At 32.6% G+C, this 26423-nt stretch overlaps 1 protein-coding gene across 3 annotated transcripts; it reads right to left on the bottom strand.

Annotated features, from left to right (window-relative positions):
• Positions 1–15020: 15020 nt before the first annotated feature.
• LOC115958363 (arogenate dehydratase/prephenate dehydratase 1, chloroplastic-like) lies at positions 15021–22127 on the bottom strand. Of its 3 annotated transcripts, none has more exons than XM_031076777.1 (11): positions 21233–22126; positions 20872–20939; positions 20700–20792; positions 20373–20573; positions 19420–19500; positions 19231–19326; positions 16589–16666; positions 16424–16513; positions 16274–16341; positions 15768–15849; positions 15021–15396 (listed from the first exon to the last, which is right to left on the bottom strand). In XM_031076777.1, the coding sequence occupies exons 1-11, from the start codon at positions 21519–21521 to the stop codon at positions 15340–15342; spliced, it is 1203 nt and encodes a 400-aa protein (XP_030932637.1). In that variant the 5' UTR covers positions 21522–22126; the 3' UTR covers positions 15021–15339. The 3 variants fall into 3 exon arrangements, with proteins under 3 accessions (XP_030932637.1, XP_030932636.1, XP_030932638.1); XM_031076776.1 differs by having other exon boundaries at positions 15038–15396; positions 19420–19506; positions 21233–22127; XM_031076778.1 differs by lacking the exon at positions 19420–19500 and having other exon boundaries at positions 15038–15396; positions 21233–22127.
• Positions 22128–26423: the final 4296 nt, after the last annotated feature.

Here is a 26423-nt window from a genome sequence, read left to right as displayed (position 1 = left end):
TTATATATTTATATGTATATTTGTTTAAAAGTATATTTTTATAGACTTGAAATAGGGTTGTATAAGTTTGTGTATTGGTATATATGATTTAAAATTATTATTTGTACTTTTCATAATATAAACAAATCATTTGTAGTAAAAATGCACATATTTGTGAAGGACTAAAACATTTTAGTCATAATTTTTATATATGAAGGAAAAGAAAAAGTTAATCAAGTAGTTCATGAATAAACTCGAACTTGCTCAACAAATAAATGAATCAAGCTTAAATATTTAATATTGTTTGGTGATGACCTTGAGTTTGGCTAGACTCGGCTCATTTACAGCTCTGTTTATGTGACATCAATATTTTTCCTTCTTTTTCTGGGTTGACAACAATCATATATTTTGTTAAATTTGTTTGTAAATTTTTTTCCCCCCAAGTAAAATTTGTATTAAGTTTAACGTTTTTTTTTTCCTGTTCATACTTTTTTTAACGTTTTCGATATTGCAAAAGGGGAGGGTAAAATTGTCATCTTCTGGGGCGTGTCCACTAAATTTTGGCAAAGACAAATATGCAACTATGCATGCACAATATTCGCATCTTCAACAGAAAACATTGAGTTGATATTCACCTGTGCGTGGGCGTTGTGGGGTAACAGGAACGATATTTGGCATGGCGGAAAGCGTAAATATGGAAGGTAGCTTCTTCACTGAGCATCGCAATACCTGGAGGAATATCGGACTGCTGTGGATTTGTTACCGGTTGTTCAGGAGTCCGTCCAGCACGTTCTGAGATGAAGTCTGCCACCTGCACCGTGTTTAAAGTTCAATGTTGATGGTGCAATATTTACTGAGTTGCGCTCTGTGGGAATCGGAATCATAGCAAGGGACTGGAATGGCAAATTTGTAGCAGTAGTGTGCAAGCAAATTCATGCACCACTGGGACCTCTTGAAGTGGAATCGAAGGCTGTTGAAGTTGGGCTACTGTTCGCAAAGCAGCTTGGAGTTTTTGATTTCATAATTGAGGGAGATTCGCTGATTGTCTCTAGGGCGTTGAGTCAATCTTCCTCAGTTCCAGCCTCAATTGATGCAGTGATTATGGGCATTAGATCAGCTGCCTTGGAGTACTGCTACAATGTCTATTTTTCTCATGTAAAACGTAATGCAAATACCCCAACTCATTTGTTAGCAAAGTATGCCAAGGGCATAGTTCATCATGGAGAATTGTCTTAGTTTCTTAGAATTAGTAATTCTTCATGATGTAAACTTTACTGTTATTTGATTTAATATTAAGTGTGTGCTTTCCTATCAAAAAAAAATATTCGCATCTTCAAATTAAGTTTGAGAACAAGTACGTACCTTTTCACTATTCCAGAGTTTCAACTAAAAGGGAAAACACAAATTTTAAAACAATATCAGACTGCTAAATTGGCTTCAACAAACCTATTCAATTGAGAATTTCCTTTCATGGATTTGACTTCTCATCATCTCATTTTTTTTTTTTTTTTTTGTTGGTTATTTTGCATGTTTTAGAACACTTGCATCCGTGCTTGTAAGTTGTAAAATAGAAAAATGACCATATTTTAGCAGATTAAATTCAAACTTCACTCACATTAGATTATGTAAAGTTTTGTAAAAATACATGGTTACTAGAGTAACCGTGTAAATTTATACCGAAATTATTCATTTTACATTTAATTTTTTATTCTTTCTTTACATATCCCAAAAATGAAGGAAGAGAATGAATAGTGGTTGTTGTATGTGAAAATAGAGGAATAATTAAAAATATCAATTTTTTAATAAAACGTAGTGTAAAATAGATAATCTGATGTGAGGTGTTTTGAGAAGTAAATATGTAAAATATAAAAAATAGGTTTTTATGTCAAAATAGATAGAAATTTTTTAATGAACTGATATGAATGCTTTTATTATGTTATCTATTATGAGAAGTTTACCAATGCGGGGGGCTCATCAGCCTCTTCATGAAAAATTTGTAGTTTATTTTTATACCAAAAAAATAGTAAGAATATGTTTGTATTAGTCGGCTAAAAAAGGGCTACATGGATTCTGATTTCATGAACAACAATTAATTTTAAATAGAGCGATGGTAGGTTACTAAACATTTTATTATAAAAACTTTATAAATGGGTGTATCAATTTTCAAACACAAAATAGAAAAATAATTAAAAAAATTATTTATTTATTTATTAACATGACATCAATTCTATTCATTATCACATCAATTTATAAGATTTTTATAGTATAATTGGTAATAAATTTAACTTCTTGAAAAAATGATAATGTAAAAATTTGACATGAGACGCATACAAAAAAAAAAATTTGACATAAGTTTTGTTATGGGATTCCCAAAAAAAAAAAAAAAAAAAATTGTCTTCTTCTGGGGCTCGTCCGCTAAATTTTGATAAAGACACACATCCATGCACAATACTCTCATCTTCAAAGTTGAACAAGAAGTATCTTTTCATTCAACAAAAAAAATAAATAAATAAAAAGAAGTATCCTTTTACAGTTCCAACTTAAAGGGAAAACACAACTTTTAAACACTATCAAACTACTAAATTGGCTTCAACAAACTTATTCAATTGTGGATTTCCTTACACAGATTCAACTTCTCATCTCGTACTTTTCTGTTATTAACTTATTATGCATGTCTTATGTTATCTATTATGGGAAGTTTACTGATTCAAGGTTAGTCATAGTTTTTTTTTTTTTTTTTTTTTTGCTAACCTCTTCATGAGAAATTTGTAGTTTATTTTTATACTTAAAAATAGTAAGACTATGTTTGTATTGGTCAGCTAAAAGGGCCACATGGGACTGTGATTTCATGAACAACAAGTAATTTTAAATTCAATGATGGTGGGTTACTATACATTTTATTAAATGGATGTATCAATTTTTAAACACAAAATAGAAAAATAACTAAGAAATTTACCTATTACCTTATTAACATAACGTCAATTATATTCATTATCATATTAGTTTAGAAGGTTTTTAATATAATATAATTGGTAATGTCTTTAATCTCTTAAAAAAAAAAAAAAAAAAAAAAAAAAGACGACAATGCAAAAAATTGGTATTTGGCTTTTTGTTTTTTACAAGTTTCCATTATAGAACTAGGTAAATAGTATGTATTTCAACTACCATTCATAAGCACTTTCACTAAAAAGCCAACTCTCAAAACCTTGTTTGGTTCCCCATAATGCAAAGTAAAAGAAAAGAAAAAAAAAATTCAATTTTTGCTAATAAAATGGCATCTCATTTACTTAGGGAGCTTCAAATAATATATTTCTATATTTAATTTATTTTACAATTAAGGACAAATGATAACCAATGGGATAGCTTAGGTGGCATAAAAAATACTATTTTGATATTAATCTTAGCCATGTCAATTTTTTTCATGTAACACTTACCAACAAGGATTATTTTAACACAATACCAAAAGTTTAAAAACTAAATTGACACAATTGAGATGTTAAAAACCATTTTGACACATAGTACAAGCGTTAAGGACTAAAATGGTAATAAACATATTTTTTACATATTTTTATTGATATCCTCAAAACACTTATATCTTTCACGCTTGCAAAACTTTTAGAAGATTAAATATTAATAGCTATATCATCAATCAAATATCTAAATTTTTATATTTTAAAATTATGCGTAAAAAATAAGTTTATGGATATAAAATTTGACATGCGTGTTAAGGACATAAAAGTACATGTAATATGACAGTTAAATTTTCAAAATATATAGTTATGTAAAATTTTTAATGAGGGTTATAGCCAAATTTATAGCCAAATTTGGAAACTAATATTCTGTTTGGTTGTAAGGGAGATGCAAGAAAAGGAAAAAAGGAAGGAAAAAGTAAGGGGAGGGAAAGAGAAGAAGAGGGAGTTGTACAAAAACATATAAGGATTGCATTAATACAACAAGAATGTAACTAGTGCTTATGCATTGAAAACAATCAATAACAGAAAGGATAAGGTGTTCAGCTTGATTTTTGCACTGAATATTATAAATGGGTCATCTAGCATTAAAATGAACACTTAGTGTAAAAATTATACTATTACAATTAAAGCTAACTTAGATTTTGATTATACTTTGACTTTAAGAACTTGAAAGATAAAGTAGATAATTGTCAACTTCCAAAATTTAGTCCATTATATAAAGTATACTATAAATTTTGACAATTATTCTCTAATCCATGTAATGCATTTAATTGGAAGATTCTCCTTAAAAAGATTGTGTTGCAATACATAATAAATAAAAACGTGATCATCCATTGCAAAAGGAAATTCCTTCAAAATAAGCATACTTAAGCACTTCGTCTGTCAAATAGCAATTTTATTTATTTATTTATTGTATTAGTACACACAAGTTCCAGACAAATCATTACATTTTACATTATACAAATTTTTTGATGTTGCGGAAGCCTGAAGAAAGCACATACGATGCTCTCTTTGATGAACAAAAACTAAACTGTTAGTTCCTGAGTAGTAAACCTCAAACCACGAGAGGTTTCTTAAATCCACAAGGTGATAAAACTAGAATCCACCAGAGAAGAAAATTGACAAAAGTTTGTGTTTATTGATAATAGTCTAAAAATTGAATTGCCTTTGGAGACTACAATGCATTTAAATAGTAAAAAGAAAACCTAGGGTGGCTAGAAATCCTAAGGCGGCTACGAAAACATATAAAACTCAAATTTGACTAAAAAAATCATTAAAAGCACCTAAAACAAGGGAATAAATCACCTAAACCTAAAATTAAAAAAAATACATAAAAATACTAAAGTTAAATAATTACAAAAATAAAATATTAAACCGTGTCCTACATCAGACCCCTCCATTTGAAACAAACTCGTCCTCAAGTTGATGGTCGAAATCTAAAATCTTCCACTCCAAATAAATAAATACTTTGAATGCTTGAATGACTTCATCCAATTTTGAAACTTGAATTCTTCCTAAAGTGTAGCATAAAATTTATTCGCATCTACCTTCAGTTTATTTGCAACATTAATCAACAAAGGATTGATAATAAAATTAAAATTTTCTACTCCAAGAAAATCAACATATTGTGTAGTCATCTTCAACAAATCAACCGAAACTTGAGGACTGTGAGTTGTGGACTTATTCTCATATTTAACCTCAATTGGATCTTCAACAATATTCTTAACAATTACCATCTCTTGATTTTTGTCATTATCCACAATCAGCTCAACCTTCTTTTCTTTGACCTCTTCATCATGTTTTTGGCAAGAGGTATCTTCAATCATCAATTCAATAACTTGTTGCAAGTCTTGATCTTATTTAACCACTTCAAAATTTTCTTTAGAAATAGGTTGCTTCTTCTCAACCCTCAAACCCTTTACTTGACACATGGACTTGACTATGATAATTTTAGTTTTGTGGTTGACCTTTCATGTTTTGAACATATTGCTTTTCATATGAATATATAGATTTATAATCAACACTTGTATAATTTAGTATATCATAATAGTCATTAGGAAACCATAAATCAATTAGTAACTTTTTCATTCTTTGCCAAGAGCAGATTGGATGCTTACCTCGTCGCTTTCTATTGATTTGAATATCTTCCCACCATTCCTTTGCTTCATCGTCCAATTTATTAGATGCAAGCCGCACTTTTTCTTCATCACAAATCTTCCAAAAATTAAAATACTCTTCCAAATCAAGAAGCCAGTCAATAAAATCCAACTTACACATATCTCCTTCAAAGAATGGAATTTTCTTGTAGTTAGGAGTGCATTGTTGAATATATTGATCATTGTTGTTGTGAGATGATTTCCTAGCAAGAAGAGTAGCAATCATTTGCTTGATTTCGCCTATAATTTGCTGACTCTTTTCACAAAATTTTTGATTCTTATCACGAGCCTCTTTACAAAACTCGAGGAACTCAGCCTTAGTAAGGACTGGGTTGTTGACGTTGTCACCGTCGTCATTGTTGTGGTGCTCACTGTTTTGCCGATTAGCCATCAGACCAAGGTATGACAAAGCTCTGATACAAATTGATGTCGTGAAAAAAAAAAACACACACACACACACGCGTGCGCGCGATACTCTCTTTGATGGGCAGAAACTAAATTGTTAGTTCCTAGGCAGTAAAACTTGAATCCACGAAAGGGTAGGTTCCTTGAATCCATAAGGTGATAAAACTGGAATCCACCAGAGAAGAAAATTGACAAAAGTCTGTGTTTATTGATAATAGTTTGAAAACTGAATTGCCTTTGAAGGCTACAATGCATTTAAATAGTAAAAAAGAAACCTAGGGTGGCTAGAAATTCTAAGGTGGTTACAAAAGCATATAAAACCCTAATTTGACTAAAAAAAATAAAAACACTTAAAACAAGGAAATAAATCACCTAAACCTAAAATAACAAAATTACATAAAAATACTAAAGTTAAATAATTACAAAAATTAAATATTAAACCGTGTCCTACATCATTATTACATTTAACAATACACAATATTGTGAGTGTCTATTATATGCCATGTGTGTTTAGCATCAACTTATTTAGCTGAATGGTAAAAGGTGGCCAAATAATTTGTACATAAACGGACACGTAAAGGTAAAAAATAATCTTGCTCCAGATCATTTCTATTATCATGTTTAGGTTGAAAAGAGCAAGACAACAATAAGGATTTGAGAATCTCCTATATATCATCTTTCGTTTGGTTTCTATTGCAACATAATGAAAGCCAACCAATAGCTTAACACAATCCCTGAAATAAAGAAAGCTAACTCAAATTATAATTATAATTTTTTGGTAGAGTTTTTTTTTTTTTTTTTGAGAGAGAGTTTCAACTTACAGCATTCACTCCTAATGATAGTTATTTATCATCAAACCAAGACACCAATCGGTTTTTGGTGTAGGCGGGAATTAAACTTCAGATCTCTTATTTAACCATCAGAAACTTTACCAGTTGATATAAACTATAAGGTTGTTACCTGATGACACTACGACACCAATCACAACAATACAAACAGCAATACAATAAGAAGTATATAGGTTGCAAATCTAAGGTACTCTATTGAAAATTAGAAATACAAAGTAGAAACATAAACAACTATCATCAAGAGCTTAAGAAAAATGTTAACAACATAAAACTAAGTGCCAAATTGGACAACCCATATATCCACAAGTACTATCTACAAATTCAAGCACCCATGACAACCTCCACATACAGTTTTTAGAAGAAAAATGAAAACATGAGAGATAGAGAAATGGAGTACCTTCAATGACTTTCAACTCTAGTAGCTATTCATCAATACCTTAACACTACTTGGCTTACAAATAATTTTCGTATTCAACTGGAAATCCCATATTAAGATAAAACACAATCCTCCACTCATTTGCTTTAGATTTAAAAAGAAATTATTCCATTGCAATGACCGTCATCAACTTTTTCAACAAATTTTAAAACCATTTAACTTAAAAGCCCCAAAATTAAAAGAAATGATTAATTTCCACTAGTCAAATGACTAAATTACAACATTCAAGATTTACCTACATCTTTTGATAGTGAACAAAGATAAAGCATCTAAACCTAGGAAACAAAGCAAAAACCATAAAAAAAAAATAAATAAATAAAACAATAAAACATAGAGATCTACCACTGCACTCCAATGTGAATCGAAAAGTATGAACCTTCTTAAGTTTTTACCAAAAATCTCTGCTACTTTTATATATAACTTAATAGATTAGGTTACTACTTCAAGAAAAACATTTGCACTTGCACATCAACACAAGCACATGCTATGCATGACATTGACAGACCCAACATGTTGCTTTCATGTAATTCACAAGGAAACCACCACACCTGCTGCTATACGTACTACATTGGGAGAGAGGGACAGATAGTACAGTAATGGAGTAAAGCTTGGATGGATTTCATGGATCTAAGAGAAGGAAAAAATATACTAACTTGTTATCAAACAGGAAATAAACATGCAACATCAATCATGGAAAAACTAAAAAAAAAAAATTCAAGAACAAAATTTTCACTTACCTTTTCTTAGGAGTAACCTTTTTGGATGGACTTGTTGCTCTGGGTTAATACCGTTGCCGGAGAAGGAGCAACTCCAATGGAAGTGGAGCTGTCTGTGTCTGCCTTTGTACGTGGTTCTTGTTTCAAAAGACAGAGACCACTTCTTCTTCTTCTTTTCATTTAGTAGTTGTTGTGGCTCTTTGATGTTTTAGGCCTTGTTTAGGAGGAGGGAATGAAATAGAATAGAATAGAACGAAAAGAATCATTTTAGAATATTCTTTCATTCTCTTGTTTGAGAGTTCTAATGGATGGAATAGAAAGTCCATTCCCTTATTTGGGAGTTTAAGTGGGAGGAAATGGAATGGGTAGGAAGAAACACTCATTCCTCTCTATTCTCTTAAAACCTCAAATTTTCATTCTCCTAGAAATTGAGAGGAATGGGGGGAATAGAATTAAATTTAATGATTTTTTTACTAAAACTCCCAAAATACCCCTATATATTCAACTCTTTATTTTAAAATAGGGGTCTAATAATAATATTGTCATAAAATGATTCCATTCCATTCCCTCCATGTTGCTCCCAAACAAGATTACTTACATTTCATTCATTTTCATTCCTTTCCATTCCTTTATTTTAAAACATCCAATCAAGGTTACTTAATTCCATTTCATTCCATTATTTTCCATTCCTTTCCCTTACTTGAATACATTCCATTCCATTCCTTTCTATTCCCTTATGATCATTCAATTTCATTTCTAAATAAGATTACTTACATTTCATTCATTTTCTTTCCATTCTTTTATTTTAAAACATCCAACCAAGGTTACTTAATTCCATTTCATTCTATTCTTTTCCATTCCTTTCCCTTACTTGAATACATTTCATTCTTTTCCATTCCCTTATGATCATTCCATTTAATTTCCTTATGAACTCCCAAACGGAGCCTTAGGGGTAGAGGTGACTGAGCGGAAGAATTGTAGAAAGGAAGGGTTGTTTAGTTGAGAAAGGGAAAAGTCAAAAAAAGAAGAGAGAGAGAGAGTCATTAAGATTAATAATAAGAGTAAATTAAGAGTCTGTCTAGCAAATAAATACATACGTAATTTATAATCAATAGACACCTTGATGGATATTTATGGTCTCCACATAGCACCAAAATTAATAAATAATCTAGGATAAATGATGTAAAATTGGACTCCAATTAGGCATGTTTGGTAAACAGTAATAGGTACTGTAATGTAATAGTTATTCCTATGGTTTTTTTTTTTTGACTATTCTTTAGTTTAGTTATATTTTTATTACAAGGAATAGTCTTTCCTTATGAATAGCTATTCTTCAAAATTAGGGATAACTATTCTTCAGTTAGAGCAATAATTTCAAAACTTAATATATTTCCAAATAAACAAATGTTCCATATACATCTAACAATTATAAAAATAAAAAATCATAAAAAATAACACATATCTCTCTTAAATTTAAAAAAATAACAATTTTTAAGAAGATATAATTGCATGAGTAAGATATTTCCTAAAATAAATTTTAAGTTTTATTCTAATGTTATAACTCACAACCAAACTTATGAATATGTTTTTTTTTTTTTTTTTTTTTTTTTTTTTTTTTTTTTTTTTTTTTTACATTATAATACATTTTATTTGGATAAACTACGTTTTTGGTCTCTAACCTATACACCATATTTCAATTTGATCCATAACCTTTCAATTGTGTCAATTTGGTCATTAACCTTTCAGTACCACATCAATTTAGTCCCTACCATTATCTTTTGGATGAAAATTGATGATGTGTACAATAGTCAAAATAAAAAATTAACTTCCGTTGATGTGAGAATAAACTAAAATTTTATTTTGGCCATTTATCATGTCAACAATTTTCATTCAAGATATAACGGCAGGGACTAAATTGACACAATATTAAAAAGTTAGGGATCAAATTGACACAATTGAAAGGTTAGGAACTAAATTAAAATATGGTATAAAGGATAAGGACCAAATATGTAGTTTACCCCATTTTATTTCTAGTGATAAAGATTACAATTCTTGTTGTACTTCTTATTTAGTGTCCCAAATGTATCATGTTGTAACTCTCTCTCTCTCTCTCTCTCTCTCTCCACAGCAGCCCTACCCCACGAGAAACACAACCAACCACCACCACCAGAAATCCACCACAAGCCTTCACAAAACCAACATCAAATAAATAATCCATTGCAATACATAACTAAAAGCCCTATCACCCAAATCTAAAGAAAAAAAATCCGAATCTGAGAGTGAGCGGAAGCCGTGGAGGTCGACATTGTACCAATAACGGGTTCCCCATGTAAGGTAAGTTGGTGGTGGATGGGTTGGAGATATTTCGTCATTTATGAATTAGGTGACATTAATGAGATAGAAATTAAATAAAAAGGAAAAGGATAGTCATGAAAGTGCCGCGAGTGAGGAATCAAGTGTCTTAGATGGTAATAGGATATATACCAAAAAAAGTTATAAATAAAATATGTATAAATAACACACACATATTAATTATATACACATTCAAGGTGGAGTGGGACCAAACGGCTGAGACAATCAAAATTCGTTCACAGCAAGAAAAGTGGGTCAAGTGGGATGGAGAATTTTTACCATCCCTGCTTTTGTAACACCTTTTCACATTTATAAATAAATTACTCTACTAGAACCCAAGCCACGCCTCACATCACATGATGATTACTATGAAGTCTAAAGTAACTCAATCCAATAGAAGGTTGTAAACAAATCAAGTTGAATTGCATAGTAAAGGTTTAGAATTGTTCATTCATTTTATTCCAAACATGAGCCAAGCTCGAGCTCATCAACAAATTACATTACATATTCAAGCTTAGTTTATTTTTTTGTCGAGCTTATTCATGAGCTATTCAATCAATTTATTATTTTTTCAATATAAAGTACAACAAAAACATTTTAATCACTTTAAAATAATTTAATAAATAATTGATAGTTGAAATAATATTATTTGATTTAATTATATAGAATGATTTTTGTTTATAAACTTATAAAAATTAAATTCACTAACTTTATATTATTAAAATATATATGTAATTTTTTAGTACCAAATGAACTACATATACCATCAATAAATAATATTTTGATATATCTTATAAATAAATTTACACAATTCAATATTATTCTCATAAATTTGTTTAAATTACAGTGTCTACTTCATATTTCAAATTACTACTTGATTCTCGATATAATCGAGGTATTAATCACAAATCTCTTATTTGAAAACAAAAAACTTTAACCTATATATACGAATACATTATTATTATATTTGAGCTTTACTCATTTAATAATCAAGATAAAACTTTAGATTTAGTTATTAACACAAAAAAAAAAAAAAAAAAAAAAAAAAAGCCGAATCTTTTCATATAGCAGTTATTTACAGCCTATGTTAGTATAAGAGACGACGACGTCGTTTATAAAGATATGAAAAAGATACTACTACTTTGTACAATATCAGATTCGATATTCTCCTACTGTGAGGAATTAGATAGCGAAACACGGAGAGAGAGCTATGGCGACTACGGATTCTCCAAAACCCGACTCCGAGTCCGAAATCGAGACCAATCCAAACCCGAATCCTAACCCTAATCCCTCAAACGCATTAGTCCCTACTCCCAATGGCTCCGCCGTCTGCCTCATGAGGTTCGCCGGCGACTCCCTCGGCGGCGCCTTCATGGGCTCCATCTTCGGCTACGGTCCTCTCTCTCTCTCTCTCTCTCTCTCTCTCTCTCTCATACATACACACATATATGTATATAATATATGATTTTTTGTTTGATATATAATTGAATTATTATCATTGTTGTTGTTTTTTGTTTTGGGAATTTTGTTGGGGATGTTTGAAAATAAATTTTCTTTTTTGACAATTAAATGTGTTAATTAAGTATTGGGGGAAATAAAATTACTCTGGTGTGATTGAATTGGAAATGGTTAATTTGATTAATTAATAAATTTTTTTGTATTTTTGTGTAGTTCCTAGTCTGTGATTGAGCTTGATTGACAAATAGGAGTGTTGTGTACTTGATTATGCAGTGTACATAAGCAAGGTGGAGAGGGTTTGTTTTAGCTTTCCAAGTGAAATTTGAGTGTGTGTTAAGACACATACCTGAGATGTTAAAATTGTTGCATTATGGTATCGGTTTCTTTGAGTTAAACTGAGGAGTTAAATTGGGGTGATTAGTGACTTTAAGGGTGATAAGGCTCCTGGCCCGGATGGCTTTTCTATGGCGTTTTTTCAGGCTTGTTGGTGTTTTTTGAAGGCTGAAATTATGGCAGTGTTTCAAAATTTTCATACCCAGGCTGTATTTGAGAAGAGCCTTAATGCTTCTTTTCTTGCTCTTATTCCCAAAAAGGTAGATGCTGTGGAGGTTAAGGATTTTCGGCCTATTAGCTTAGTTGGTGGGATTTATAAGATTATTTCTAAGGTGTTAGCCAATCGTCTTAAAAGGGTGGCTCATGGGCTTATTTCAGATTCTCAAAATGCATTTGTGAAAGGTAGACAGATATTGGACTCTTTTTTAATTGCCTCAGAATGTATTGATAGTAGGTTGAAGTCAGGTGTTCCAGGAGTGTTGTGTAAGTTGGATGTGGAGAAGGCTTATGATCATGTGAGTTGGGGTTTTTTAATGTATATGCTTCAGCGATGTGGGTTTTCAGAGAAATGGAGAAAATGGATAATGTGTTGCATCTCTACTGTTAAATTTTCCATCCTGATCAATGGTAGTCCTTTTGATTTCTTTGGTAATTCTAGGGGGATTCGGCAAGGGGACCCCTTGTCTCCGTTGCTTTTTGATATTGTTATGGAGGGTTTGAGTCGTATGTTGGATGTGGCTGCTACTACTAGTCAATTTTCAGGCTTCTCTGTTGGTAATACGGCTGGTAACTCGGTGATGGTGTCTCATCTTTTATTTGCTGATGACACTCTTATTTTTTGTGATGCTGATCCTACGCAAATAGCTAGTTTGAGAGCAATTCTAGCTAGATTTGAGGAGGTTTCAGGTTTAAGGATTAATTTGGGGAAATCTGAGTTGGTTCCTATAGGGGTGGTGCATAATATGGAGGTTTTGGTGGGGATGTTGGGTTGTCGGCAATCCTCTCTTCCTTTAAGATATTTGGGGCTACCGTTAGGAGCTAAATTTAAGGAGTTGTCAGTTTGGAATCCTGTTTTGGAGAAGATGGAAAGGAGATTAGCAGGCTGGAAGAGGTTGTATCTCTCTAAGGGGGGTAAGGTAACTCTTATTAAAAGTACTCTTTCTTCCTTACCTACATATTTCCTTTCCCTTTTGCCTTTACCTGGGAAGGTGGCTAATCGTATGGAGAAGCTACAACGAGATTTTCTGTGGAGTGGCATTAATGGTGAACCTAAATTACACTTAGTCAGTTGGGCTCAGGTTTGTAAGCCGCTGCAGATTGGGGGGTTGAGTATTAGACGATTGAGGAGTTTTAATTCTGCCTTGTTAGGAAAATGGTTATGGAGGTATGGCATGGAGACCGAAGCTCTATGGAGGAGGGTTATTGAGGTGAAATATGGGAATGATTGGGGTGGTTGGTGCACGAAAAAGGTGACCAGTGCTTATGGTGTTAGTTTGTGGAGACATATTAGGAGTGGTTGGATGAGTTTTTCTAAACTCCTTCTTTTTGATGTGGGGGATGGTACTAGAGTGAAGTTTTGGAAGCATGTGTGGTGTGGTGATCATACTCTCCAGGAGGCTTTTCCGGAACTTTATTGTATTAGTAGAACAAAGGATTCTTCAGTAGCGGAGGTTATGTGTTGGTCTGGTGGGAGAATTCATTGGGATGCTAAATTTCGTCGTCCTCCACAGGATTGGGAACAAGAATCCTTTGATCTGTTTATGGATATGGTCTACTCTACGACGGTACGGGGTTTGGGTCCAGATCGAGTTTGTTGGAAACCAGCAAGGAGTAGAGGGTTTGAGGTTCGAGGATTCTATCTTTCTTTCTACCCTCCTACCATCTTATCTTTTCCTTGGAAAATAATTTGGAAATCGAAGGTTCCTCCAAGGGTTGCTTTCTTTTCATGGTCTGCTTCCTTAGGTAAGATTTTAACAACAGATAACCTCCGCAAACGACGTGTGCTAGTTCTTGATTGGTGCTATATGTGTAAGAAGTGTGGGGAGTCAGTTGATCATCTTCTTCTTCATTGCCCCATTGCTTGTGAGATGTGGTCGTTGGTGTTTTGTTTGTTTGGAATTCATTGGGTTATGCCTCAGAAGGTTATTGAGTTGTTTGAATCTTGGCAGGGTAAGTTTGGACGGCATAGAAATATAGAGTTGTGGAGAATTGTGCCTCATTGCCTGTTATGGTGTATTTGGTGCGAAAGGAATGCTAGAAGCTTTGAGGGATGTGAACGCTCTATGTTAGAGTTTAAGTCTTTTTTTTTACACTCTCCTGGATTGGAGTGTGGTATTTTGTCATTTTTCTTGTTCTTCCCTTCCTGTTTTATTTGATCGTTGTAACCTTGGTTATTGATTTATGCCCCCATAGTACATCCCCAATGTACTCGGGTTGGCTGTTTTCTTTTGTTTAATAAAATTTTCGTTACTTATCAAAAAAAAAAATTTTTGTTACTTATCAAAAAAATAAAAAATTTCGCATGGTAATTGATAAATTAGTGTTCATTTGTCCCGAGTACCACAACAGTATGCCGTATATGAAGGTAACCTCATTTTTTTTTTTTTTAACTGAAAAAAGAGTTGGGAATTGATTATGACGGATAGCACTGGCAGCACTTTATTTGAGCATCTTGCTTCACAACTCAACCACAGCATTATGCCAACAATGATGATAAGTGATTTCTTTTCTTTTCAAAAGAAGAATATAGGTCAATTAAGTCAATTTCTCTGAGCCTCTAGAAAAGAAATGTAAATGCTTACAAACCATGATAAGCAAAATGTCTTGCAGATAAGAATAAAAAAATTTTAAAAAAAAAATTCTAATGAATTATGAATCCAATACATCCTAAAATCCCTGCACAAGTGCGTATAAACCACATAAGGTTATACCTTTGTGTGTTATGCCTGAAATTGTGATATCCCACAACACCTCCATTAGGAGATGCAAAGAATTCTGAACGAGAAAGAGAATGATCCTGCAGAAGAAAATGTCCTCCTGATCAGAAACTTGGCTCTAATTCAAGAAGAACCTCTTCCAGGCGTTGGCTTCTGAAGGGATCAAATATATGTACAACATAGATGGTTGAACTTCTGCATTGAAGAATTGGCCATCCCAAGTATAATCGACTCAAGAGAGGATCTTTTATAGACCGGTATCCATCGGATAGCAACCAAGTACACGAAGAAATGTTGCAAATTCCTGCCCAAACAAATGAACAAGTAAGACATCCTTGGATCCTTTTCACCTGTTTGGTAGCTGTCTTTTTGGGTCCTTTTTTTTTTTTTTTTGGGGGGGGGGGGGGGGGGGGGGGTGTTGGGGTGAGTGGAGAGATTTTACAAGTCAAAAGCACAATGATAGTTGCTGAATTCTCTTTCTTTTTTTCTTTTTCTTTTTTTAGGTAATAAGACTTTTATTGAAAAAATTGAACATCATGCTCACGATAGTGAACACTATGAACAAGAAACAGATACAGTATAATCAAGAACTAAAGGAAATAGAGACTAAAAAATCAGATAAAGAAATCAGATAGTTGCTGAATTCTCTGAACAAATCATGAAATATATACTGACCTGCAGATGTTCTAAAGCATATTGGGCGCGAGGCTCTGCCATAGAAGCTTCAAAATCGATGTAGAACATGTAGTCAAAATACCTGCCACCAGCATAAAAAATTTAGTATACATGTACATGTACTACTATTCCTGAAATCCTAGGGCTGTTTTTTAATATGATCTTGAAAACTCCTTTAGAACCACTTACAGCACTTAAATGAACGTATCAAAGTCTGAATAACTGATGTCAATTTAAAATTTTCATTATGTTGCCACATTAATCAAGTTGCCATCATTAGTCTTTTTTTCCTTTTTTATGAATTTTTTGGTGGCTAATTGATGTTTCTTATCTCTACCTGGTCTAATTTTCATTAAAATTATTTAAAACAGAAGAAAAAGAAGAAGAAAATAATTATCACGTATACATAAGCTTTACCACCAGTTAATATGCATATAAACTCTGCGATAGCTTAGATATCAGATTACACAATTGCAAATCACAATTCAAAAGATAATATTACTCACTTGGCGCTCCCTTCATTGGAATCGTCAACAACCCTTAAAGGACGCTGCTTCTGTGGGCGACTCTCAATCTGAAATGTATTGGAAGGAGATGATAGCAACAAAGTCTATTGATACATTGATAAAAGTAGAACAACCAACACCTGACTTTACCTTTGTCAAATTAATGTCCCTGAGAGCAAACACTGCCAAAGCTTTGAATAGTACACCAGCACCTTCTTCTAATGTAAAAACAATGCTTGTCTAGGAAGAAAATTCACAAATACTTCTTTAGGAGGATTACAGATAAGACATAAAAATATTTAACAAAATATATACCTTATAGGGCCTGTCAGTTCCTGGAATTATATGTTCTCTTGCAAGTACCAGAAAACGAGTAATATTATCGTCATCATCCTGGCCAGTACAAGGCGGGAACAATTTAGTTAGGTTGCTGTTGCCATAATTCATAATAACTAGCATTCTATATACTTAACAATCACAATGGGAAAATAGAAATCAGATAGGGAATTAAACACAAGCCTTAAAGATGTTAAAGTATTTATTGCTATAATGCAATTACATGTCAACATCATTTCCACTTGTTCTTTCGGGGACGAGAGGACTGGGGATGACAGAATCCATATTTTATACTTACAGATAAACAAGTTCGGGTGGAACAATACTGGCCTTTAGTACATTCGATCAATGATGTGTAAACTAGTAAAGCGTTTGCATGTGTCACAGGTCAAGGCTTTTTTATTTATTTTTAAAACAATGTAGATTCCATGCATGTAAGGGCTGCAGCAGCCATGCATACGACATCGGCAGATCTTGAGAGAGGGTAAGATTTTTTCATTTAAGGACATTTAGACAGCAAACCCTGTAACCACTAAATTAATGTGTCCCAACACAGCCTCTAACTGTTCTCGAATGCCAGACCACTTCAGAAACAGCTTGCAGGTTAATCTTTGACCATATTTCTAAACACAACGAATCATCCGATAGTGATCCTGGTGTCAAGCCCTCCATTTCAACGAAATACCAACTATTATTTAATTAGCAATGGTGTAAAAAGTTACAAATTAGTGATTCAAATTCTTCATCTGTTTATTATATCTTTTTCATCTGTCTTATATGAATTTATATAACTAATAAAAATAAAAATTAATTCCTGTCGTTATAGAAGACATTTATAGTTAAAAAAAAAAACATAGAAAATTTTTGGAAGAGGAAAATAATCTAACATCAAATTAACTTCCAAGATTAAATGAGATAAAAGATACAGGTCCACTTTTAATGTGGTTGTTTTCGTACAATGTATTGTTTTCAGCCAAAAAATTAGATGATGCAAGTCGCCCTGTTTTTTTTTTTTGATAATTTGATAGTTGGGAGAGGGGGGATTTGAACTTTATACGTCTCCATTGGAAACACAAGGAACTGCCAGTTGAGCTACAAGGCCCCTGGTGTTGGTGCAAGCTGTGTGTTTAGTTCAACTCTCAAAATTTTTCTAAATATAGTCTTTTTGCTGGACTATATTTAGTGATACTCCAACAACAACAACAACAAGATTAACGCCATCTTCCTAAATTCTATTTTCCCAAAAGTTTCAAATACATTTGTAAAAGATGTCTGATTTCATTTAGAAATAATCATTTGTTATCATATTTCCCAAAATTTGTGCCATACCACCTGACACAATGAATAAAATCTGAGGCTGTTCCTATTCTTCTTTAGGGATACATCCTAGCAATATGTACTAAAAGTATGTAATCAGACAATCTTCTACAAGCAAGAAAGAAGATTAGACGGATGTGATAGTAGGGTAAATGCTGAGTGAAGAAATTGTTGGATGAATACCTATCAAATTAAATTCCAGACACCCAAACCATAATGACATAATATAAACTCTCTCTGTCTCTTTTTTATCCTATTTTAAAATTTACATTTTAAGGAACATTAATTCATTCATTATCTATCAAATAAGCATGTTTCCAAAACTACACTCTTTAAATAAAGCAAATGAAAAAGGGGTACTAACTTTCAAATTAAGTACATGGTAAATTAGATTATGTCCATTGAATTGTCAAAGAGGACCATTTTTTTTTATGAATAAGAAAATTCTATTAAAAAAAGACTACTTCATAAGCAAAGGACATGAAGGAGCCAAAAGAATTACAGAAAGAGAATTATGTACCAAAAGATAACTGAGTCTTAAAATGTTGCAATAGAATCACAATCTGTAAAGCCCCATGTAGAAGACCAATGAAATAAAGAGCTAGAAAAAGTTGCTAAAAACTGACTCCCTGTACATTCCACATCTTCAAATGTACGCTGATTTTGTTCCCTCTAAATAGTCCAAATGAAACTCAAAGGGACCATATTTCAAATAGCCAAAGAATGCTTACCACCCAATTCCTCAAAACCAAGCATGACATCCATCACCTTCCCCGGAAGGACCCAATGGATTCCAAAGATTATATGCAACCGTACAATGAAGTAAAAAGTGGTCCACTGTCTCCCCACTACACCGTCACATGCAACATCACCCTACAAAAGTGTAATCTCTCTTAACGAGATTATCACAAGTGAGAATCTTCCCCCAAGATTATCACAGAAAAGGAAACCCTCTGAGATGCTCTCACACCCCAATTGCCTTTCCAAGGAAAGGAGCATTGGAGCCCCTTAAGAAGACCATATTTTGGGACATCCCAAAATGAAAAGGAGCCAACAAAAAGGGGAAGAGAGATAATTCTGAACAGTCACAGCATTAATTCTCAATTAAGAGGGAAAAATAGGCAGAATTGGAAGTTTATAGTAAGTCTATGGTATATCAATTAATAAAGGAAAACAATGTAGAATTGAAGCATATCAAAAGCAATCAATAACTCCCAAGAATTCAACCAAACATGTTTACCCCATGTGACATTTGATATATGCCATTATGCCTGGCTCATACAAAAATGAAAGGGAAATCTTACCTGGATTTTTTCAGCAAGTACATCAAGCCCATATATTTCTGCAGCTCTAGCACTTGCAACAGCTCCAGTATCTCTTAGGCCAGTTGACGCCACCATCTGTCCAAATGTTTTAATCATTCATATATATACCGCTTCTAGTGTAACTCACAATAAAATACACATGGAATAAACCAAAGTTGCATGGATAACCTGAGCAGCACCGGCAGTATCATCAGTATTTATTCTGACAACACCTAAATTGCTAAGCATTATGTCACATTGAGCAAGAGCCTGCAACTAAGAATATAGTTAAAAACAGCAAAAGAAAGACTTTTGTGGACCCATGTCTTCTATCTAATGAGGTTTATATGTGTGTAATACAGTCAGCTTTATTCCAAAAAGCGTGTGGCTGGTGAACCCAAATGAATACAAATCCTCTGTCTCACTCTGAGCGTTTCACTTTATGTTCCACCAATTACAACCTAGCACACGTCCCTTTTATTCCCCTTATAAAGTAAACAATGTTTAAAATGTAAAAAAAGATCATATACATGCAATATTGCAGTTGGGTCGTATCAAAACCTTTTCAACTAACCATAAACAGTTTACTTACCAAAGAAAACCTTGATAGTTTTACCACCAGAAAATTCCATTATACCCATTTTGTTATTTGGGTCTAGTTCAAATTGCCAACTAGTAGTTTACAATTCACAATTTACATACTTGAGATATAATTGTATTCACTTTTGGTTTTGGTTCATAAGTTTAATGTATTCCAGTTCTAATGAAATTGCCATCATGTTTTCTGGTCTTTTTATTTCCAAGGCACATGATTTACACATGAAATTTTAACAATTTGGGGTTGAAAAAAATACTAAAGGCTGTGACCTTAGGAGACTAAAATACAACTTTTTAAACAGTTGGTTGGCAAATTGAACTCAACCCAAATCAACAGGTAAAATGTGATTAACCATATTACAATAAGATTACCTTATTGAGACATATCCTAAAGCTATTGCCATAATCAAAGTTGCCTAACATTTTAACAGTACATTGATGAGTGCCTATCTTTAGTACGGAACAGTTCACAGACCACATTACATATGTCCTCTTTCCCAACAATACGACAAAGAATGATATTGAAATATAAACCAGAAACTGACCTGAGGATGGCTCAAAACTTTTTTTATCTCCTCCTTTCTTACACCGGGCAACCCTAAAAGGCAATGATTAACTTGCAACTGCACCTCCCCGACTATGTTCAGCCTATGGCGAAGGAGCAAGTCATAATTACGGTGAATGCTCCCACCCACAGAATTCTCAATTGGAAGAACTGCTTTATCCACTAACCACAGTTCAACAGCCTGTGAAATGAATCCAGCTACATCAAGGTAACAATAATGGGAAAATAAATTCAATACTGACAAACATACAACAATAAAATCTTAAAATTCAATACCAAAAAAGTAAGTAATAACAACTATATGAACCTTGAATGCTTCTTCAAACTGGTCACATGGGACAGTCTCACACTTGGGGTATGCCTTCAGAGCTGCAGCCTCACTATATGCTCCTGGTAACCCCTACATAAAGCAATAAAACCAACATGAGAATAACAAGAATGCCATGGGCATGTTGAAGAATAATAATAAAGAACTGTACCTGATAGGCAACCCGCACTTTTGAACCATCTTTTGAACAAGAAGATAAGTCATTTGCAGACAAAGGTTCTGCAATTTATTCATAAATTCAAAGCCATCATCGGATTGCAAAAAAAAGAAAAGAAAAGATCACATCACATCATATCAATCTACATTGTCCAATAACTAATCATATGATCTATCAAATCAATTATAGGCAAAAATCTGTTCTTTCATACAGAGTACAAGTCTCAATGATTGGAAAACATTAAAAAAAAAAAAAAACCATTCTATGTTGTCTACCTAATAAAAAATAAACATAAAACATTGCTAAAGCAAAGAACCTTCAATTAAAAAACAAATGTGAGATTGAGTTGACTTACTAGGAAGAAGGTTCAAATCCTTGTGAAACCCTCTGGACTCATTGCCCTGAGTCCTTTCAATGCCCCAAGAAGGTTCAACACCAGACACGTTTGGCTTCTCATCTTCCACAGAAGTAATAGCTCTCTGAGCCAAAACAGCCAAACAACAACATTCCCATTTGCGAGACTTTTCCAAATCGAACCTCAAATTGAAAGCTGACCCAGAATTCCTAGACCACAAATCTGAGGACCCCAAATCAGAACAAGGGGTTCTGGGACAAACCCAGATAGGAGAAGCTTTGAGAGCCATAAAAAAAAAAAACACAAATACAAACAAACATAGAAAGAAGAAACCAATCTGGGAAACAAAGGAACAGAAAGGCTTATTTAGACAAAAATGCAAAGGCTTTGTGGTTGGTGAGGAGGGGGAGTTTGTTGGGGGAGTTGGGTGAAACCCAGTAGCAGCATTGTCAAGGAGGTGGACGAGAATGGTGGTGGGGTCTGGACCCCACAGAAAATAAATGTTATATTCAGCCTGTACTTTCCACTATGCACTTTGCTCAATTGAAAATGGAGTTTTTTTTTTTTTTTTTTTTTTCAATTTTTTTGGTGTATGACTTTGAGAGAGAGTTTGATACTTTGATTCAACATTGTGAGAGAGTGACCAAGTCACTGAGAAAGGAAAAAAGACAAAGAAAAAATGTAAAATATGAGAGAGAGAGAGAGGTAGGTGAGCAAAATGCTGGTGACGTCTCAGACTGAAAGTGAGAGAGAAAGAGAGGAAACTGAAAAGAATTATTTATTGTTTTTTTATTATTACAGTATTGGAGGCTGTATACACGCGTAATCTACAGCTTAGCAGAGAGGAGGCATGGAGAGAGAGAGAGAGAGAGAGACTTGAAGCGAGATGAATTTTGGCCAAAAATGTTTTCCAATTCTAGCAAAAGAAAAATGTGAAGGATAAAAAGGCAAGAGCTAAAAAGAGCATGTGCAGCAAGAAAAAAGGCAGAAGGGAAAGCACTTTTATAGAGCATCCTTAGTAAATGTTTCGTAAAAATGTCATTTTGACACATTAAAAGTCTACTTTATTATTTTATTATATTATTTTATAATATTTTATTTATCAGATGTTTTATTATTCAATTTTATACATTAAAATAATATATTATCTCCTCCCCATTATCATCAACAACAATAACAACATCAACGGTATAACCACCAACCACTAATATCCACTGCCGCAACAACACCTTTATTGCAAACTAACCACCACAATCACTCACCAATATCAGATCAACCTAAATTGAAGCCCAAAAAAAAAAAAACCCACAACTAGAGAGAGGCAGAGTGAAAGGCGGATAGAGAGGAGAGGGAAGAGGGTGATATCGATGATGGCCTCGAGGTGAGATCACCTGCCAAGCACCACCTTCAACCACCAAATCCACCAACTACTGGCCGCTGTTAAAACCCATCTACCACCATCGATGAACCCAAAAGAGAGGCAATCTTAGCTGTTCACCACCATGGCAAACCCAACAAATCAAGCCAAGTAGTCACCATCATCATACAACTGTGAACCCACAACCCAATTTCAACCTAAAGAGAGAGATCAGAAATCAGAAGCGCCTCAACCCCATTCGCCAACTTCTTCGCTCCGTTCTGCGAATCCGACGTCGTCGCTGTCGATTTCGACGAAGTTGCAGCTACCTTTCCTCCTCTCTTGGCCGTCGCCGTTGCCGCCTTCTTCTTGCTCGTGTCTGATTGTGAGAAGAGGAAGAACACAGGTTGGGAGAGAGAGATAGATTCTAAGAAGAGAGAAAAAATCAAATAAAGAAGTGAGAGGAGAGAGAAAGATTAATAAAAAAATAATAAACTCATATGCCATTCTTGTTTGTACCGTGTCAAAAATGCAACTGTACTATAGCATGTTGCAATATTTGACACATTTAACATATCTGATAAAACTCTGTTTTTGATATTTGGTGTGTCAAATGCCAAATATTATAGCATTTAACACATCTGCTATGGATGCTCTTACAGACAACAAAAAAGGAGAAGTCGCAAGTTACAGCCTTGTAAGGTCTTCTCTTTCTTTCTTTCTTTCTTTCTTTTTTTTTTTTTGGAAGAAAGGAAAACTATCTATTGATTTTCTTTATTTAACTTGATATGATATAAAGTTATTTTTCTTAAAAAAAATTCTGAAAAATAACTCTATCTTATGTCAAGCTAAATAAGGAAAATCAATAAGAAATAGTTTTTCAACTCATTTTAAGGTAACTATCAAATATGATTATTAAAAAAAATAAATAAATAAAGGAAGCTATCAAACATAAGAAAATTAGATAATTTTCTAGAAAATGTTATTTAAAAAATTATTCAAGTTCCATAAATTAAAACAAACTAAGCTTAAGACTATGTTTGGTTGGAGTGAAAATAGGGAGGAAGGAAAATAGATGAGAGAAAATATGAGAGATTTTAGGTGAAAAAGGTGTTTGGTTGGAGTGATTTTGGAGGAGAGAAAATGGTGGGACCCACCTATTTTCTCTCATGGCCCACCATTTTTCAGCTCCCCCAAATTGGAGAGAAAATGGGAAGGGGAAGTGATTTAATAAAAATGACATTTCTACCCCCTTCTACTCTTCTAAAGTAAATTCAACATTAACACTTTTTTCTTTCCTTTTTTTTTTTTTTTTTTTTTCCTTTGCTACGTTATTTTTTTTCCCCCTTTTATGGGTTCTTTGTCTGACGTTGAACCTTGCTTCTTTTTTCTTTTTGTTTAAAATCTTTTTTTTTTTTTTGGTTTCATTGAACCTTTTTCTTCCTAGGTTCTTTGCTACTCACATTTACATAGAACCAGTTTTTTATTTTTATTTTTCCTTTATAAAATATTTATATAAAATAAGTTATGTAATAAGGGCATGAGAGTAAATTTATACAAACTTTATTTTCTATCCTTCTACTTTTTCACCCTCCAACTAAACACAAATGAGAGAAATAAAAATATCTTCTATCTCCCAACTTTTCCATCTTCTCTCAATTTTCTATCCTCCCAACCAAATGAACCTTAAGTGGGAAAGTCTTTTTTTTTTTTTTTTCTTTTTCTATTTTTTAATAACAAAGGGAGATTGCAAAGTGCTCTCCAGGTTTGGGTTTAACAGTTCAAGCTGTATTGCATATTTATATTTCTTGATTTACATTGTGTCATGCGTGATAACTAATGAATGTACAAAATCACATAGAAAGAAATAATTGGTCTTTTTTTTTTTAATAGAAACCATAATAAGAAAGAAGTAATTGGTTTTTTTTTTTTTTAATAGAAACTAACATTCAAAATGAAAGTTCACTCAATTTTTCCCAGTCTACAATTACAAAGGTTATGCCTTTTTGTAGTTGTACTCTAGTTATGTAATGTATTATAAACTCAGTTTAAAACACTATAATTACTATTTTCGTGTGTGTTTTAATAAATATTACTGTTTACTAAAATAAAAAAGTTCACTAAATTATAATAGATTTTTCAACCTCTTTTTTTATTTAATATCAAGCCATATAAATAGAAAAACAAAAAATTATTATCAATTTTATTATAAAAAGTTTACCAACTTACATGGTAATAAGTTTAATTGCCACCAATAACATAATTTATAAATTTATAATTTTTTGTATTGTTTTTAAAAGTTAACACATTAATTTTAAAGTCTATGTAATTTTTACTATCACTCTATAAGATAAACACAAGATTTACACAAAAAAGTACTTCCTTATCTATTGCAACTATATATGTCCTAAAGCCAAAAGCAATCTTAGAAACCAATCACGTTTCAGTAAAAAAATCTCAATATCGTATTCGTTTAGAAGAAAAACAAAAATTACGTTTTCATTATGGTCTTACAGAATGACAATTACTTAAATACATTCGTATTGCCGGAAAAGCCAAAGGGTCAACAGGTTGGGTTTTACTACAATTACTTGAAATGCATTTGGATAACATCCTTTTACAATTGGGTATGGCCTTGACTATTCCCCAAGCCCGCCAATTAGTTAACCATGGACATATTTTAGTTAATGGTTGTATGGTAGATATACCAAGTTATCGTTGCAAACCCCACTATATTATTACAGTAAGGGATGAACAAAAATCTAGAGCTCTGATTCAAAATGGTCTTGATTCATTCCCTCGTGATGAGGAATTACCAAAACATTTGACTTTTCACCCATTCCAATATAAAGGATTAGTCAACCAAATAATAGATAGTAAATGGGTCAGTTTGAAAATAAATGAATTGCTAGTTGTAGAATATTATTCTCGCCAGACTTAAACCTAATTTAAAACACTATTATTATTGTGGGAGCATTTTTTGCTCTAAGGAAACTCATGTTTATCCTTAGGCAATTTTTTGCTTGTCCCACATTGGAAAGATCTCATTCCTCTTTCTACCTTATAAGGGATGAGCCAATAAGAAAGAGTACCATTAGTTTGGTAAAATTGCCTAATACCTTATAAGGGAGGTAGAAAGAGGAATGAGATCTTTCCAATGTGGGACAAGCAAAAATTGCCTAAGGATAAACATGAGTTTCCTTAGAGCAAAAAATGCTCCCACAATTACTATTTTCATGCGTTTTTTTAATAAGTATTGCTGTTTACTTTAAAAAAAAAAAAAAAAATCACTCAATTATAATAGATTTTTCAACCTCTTTTTTTATTCAATATCAAGCCATATAAATAGAAAAATAAAAAATTATTATCAATTTTATTATAAAAAGTTTACCAACTTACGTGGTAATAAGTTTAATTGCCACCGATTACATAATTTATAAATTTATAATTATTTGTATTGTTTTTAAAAGTTAACACATTAATTTTAAAGTCTATGTAATTTTTACTATCACTCTATAAGATAAACACAAGATTTACATTAAAAAAAAAGTACTTCATTATCTATTGCAACTATATAAGGTTTATAAGTTTCTAATATATAAGGTTTAAATAGACTAAATTAACAAACCTAGCAATTTATCATTTTACCCAACTCCAATAGTAACAAAAACATGAATTTTATTTTATTTTGATAGTTGTGGGTGTAGGAATTTGAACCATAGATGACTACATTAGAAAAACCTTTATTTTTAGAGGAAAAAAAAAATCATTCACTTGAAAATTGTATTACATTGTGTTCAACTATAGCATTAATCCACTATGGGTTCTCTTCTT

This window comes from Quercus lobata, chromosome 8, assembly GCF_001633185.2.
Source record: "Quercus lobata isolate SW786 chromosome 8, ValleyOak3.0 Primary Assembly, whole genome shotgun sequence".
Lineage (NCBI taxonomy): Eukaryota > Viridiplantae > Streptophyta > Magnoliopsida > Fagales > Fagaceae > Quercus > Quercus lobata.
Note: the sequence above shows the minus strand (reverse complement) of the source record. Positions and strands in the feature narration are given on the sequence as shown.

Excerpts from the sequence above, each read along its gene's own strand:
- LOC115958363 (XM_031076776.1), bottom strand. The coding sequence starts at position 21,521 with ATGGCTCTCAAAGCTTCTCCTATCTGGGTTTGTCCCAGAACCCCTTGT. Across the intron at positions 20,793-20,871 it reads AAGTGCGGGTTGCCTATCAG|GGGTTACCAGGAGCATATAG; the intron begins GTACAGTTCTTT and ends TGCTTTATGTAG. Across the intron at positions 19,507-20,372 it reads AAGTTTTGAGCCATCCTCAG|TTGCAGGCTCTTGCTCAATG; the intron begins GTCAGTTTCTGG and ends CTATATTCTTAG.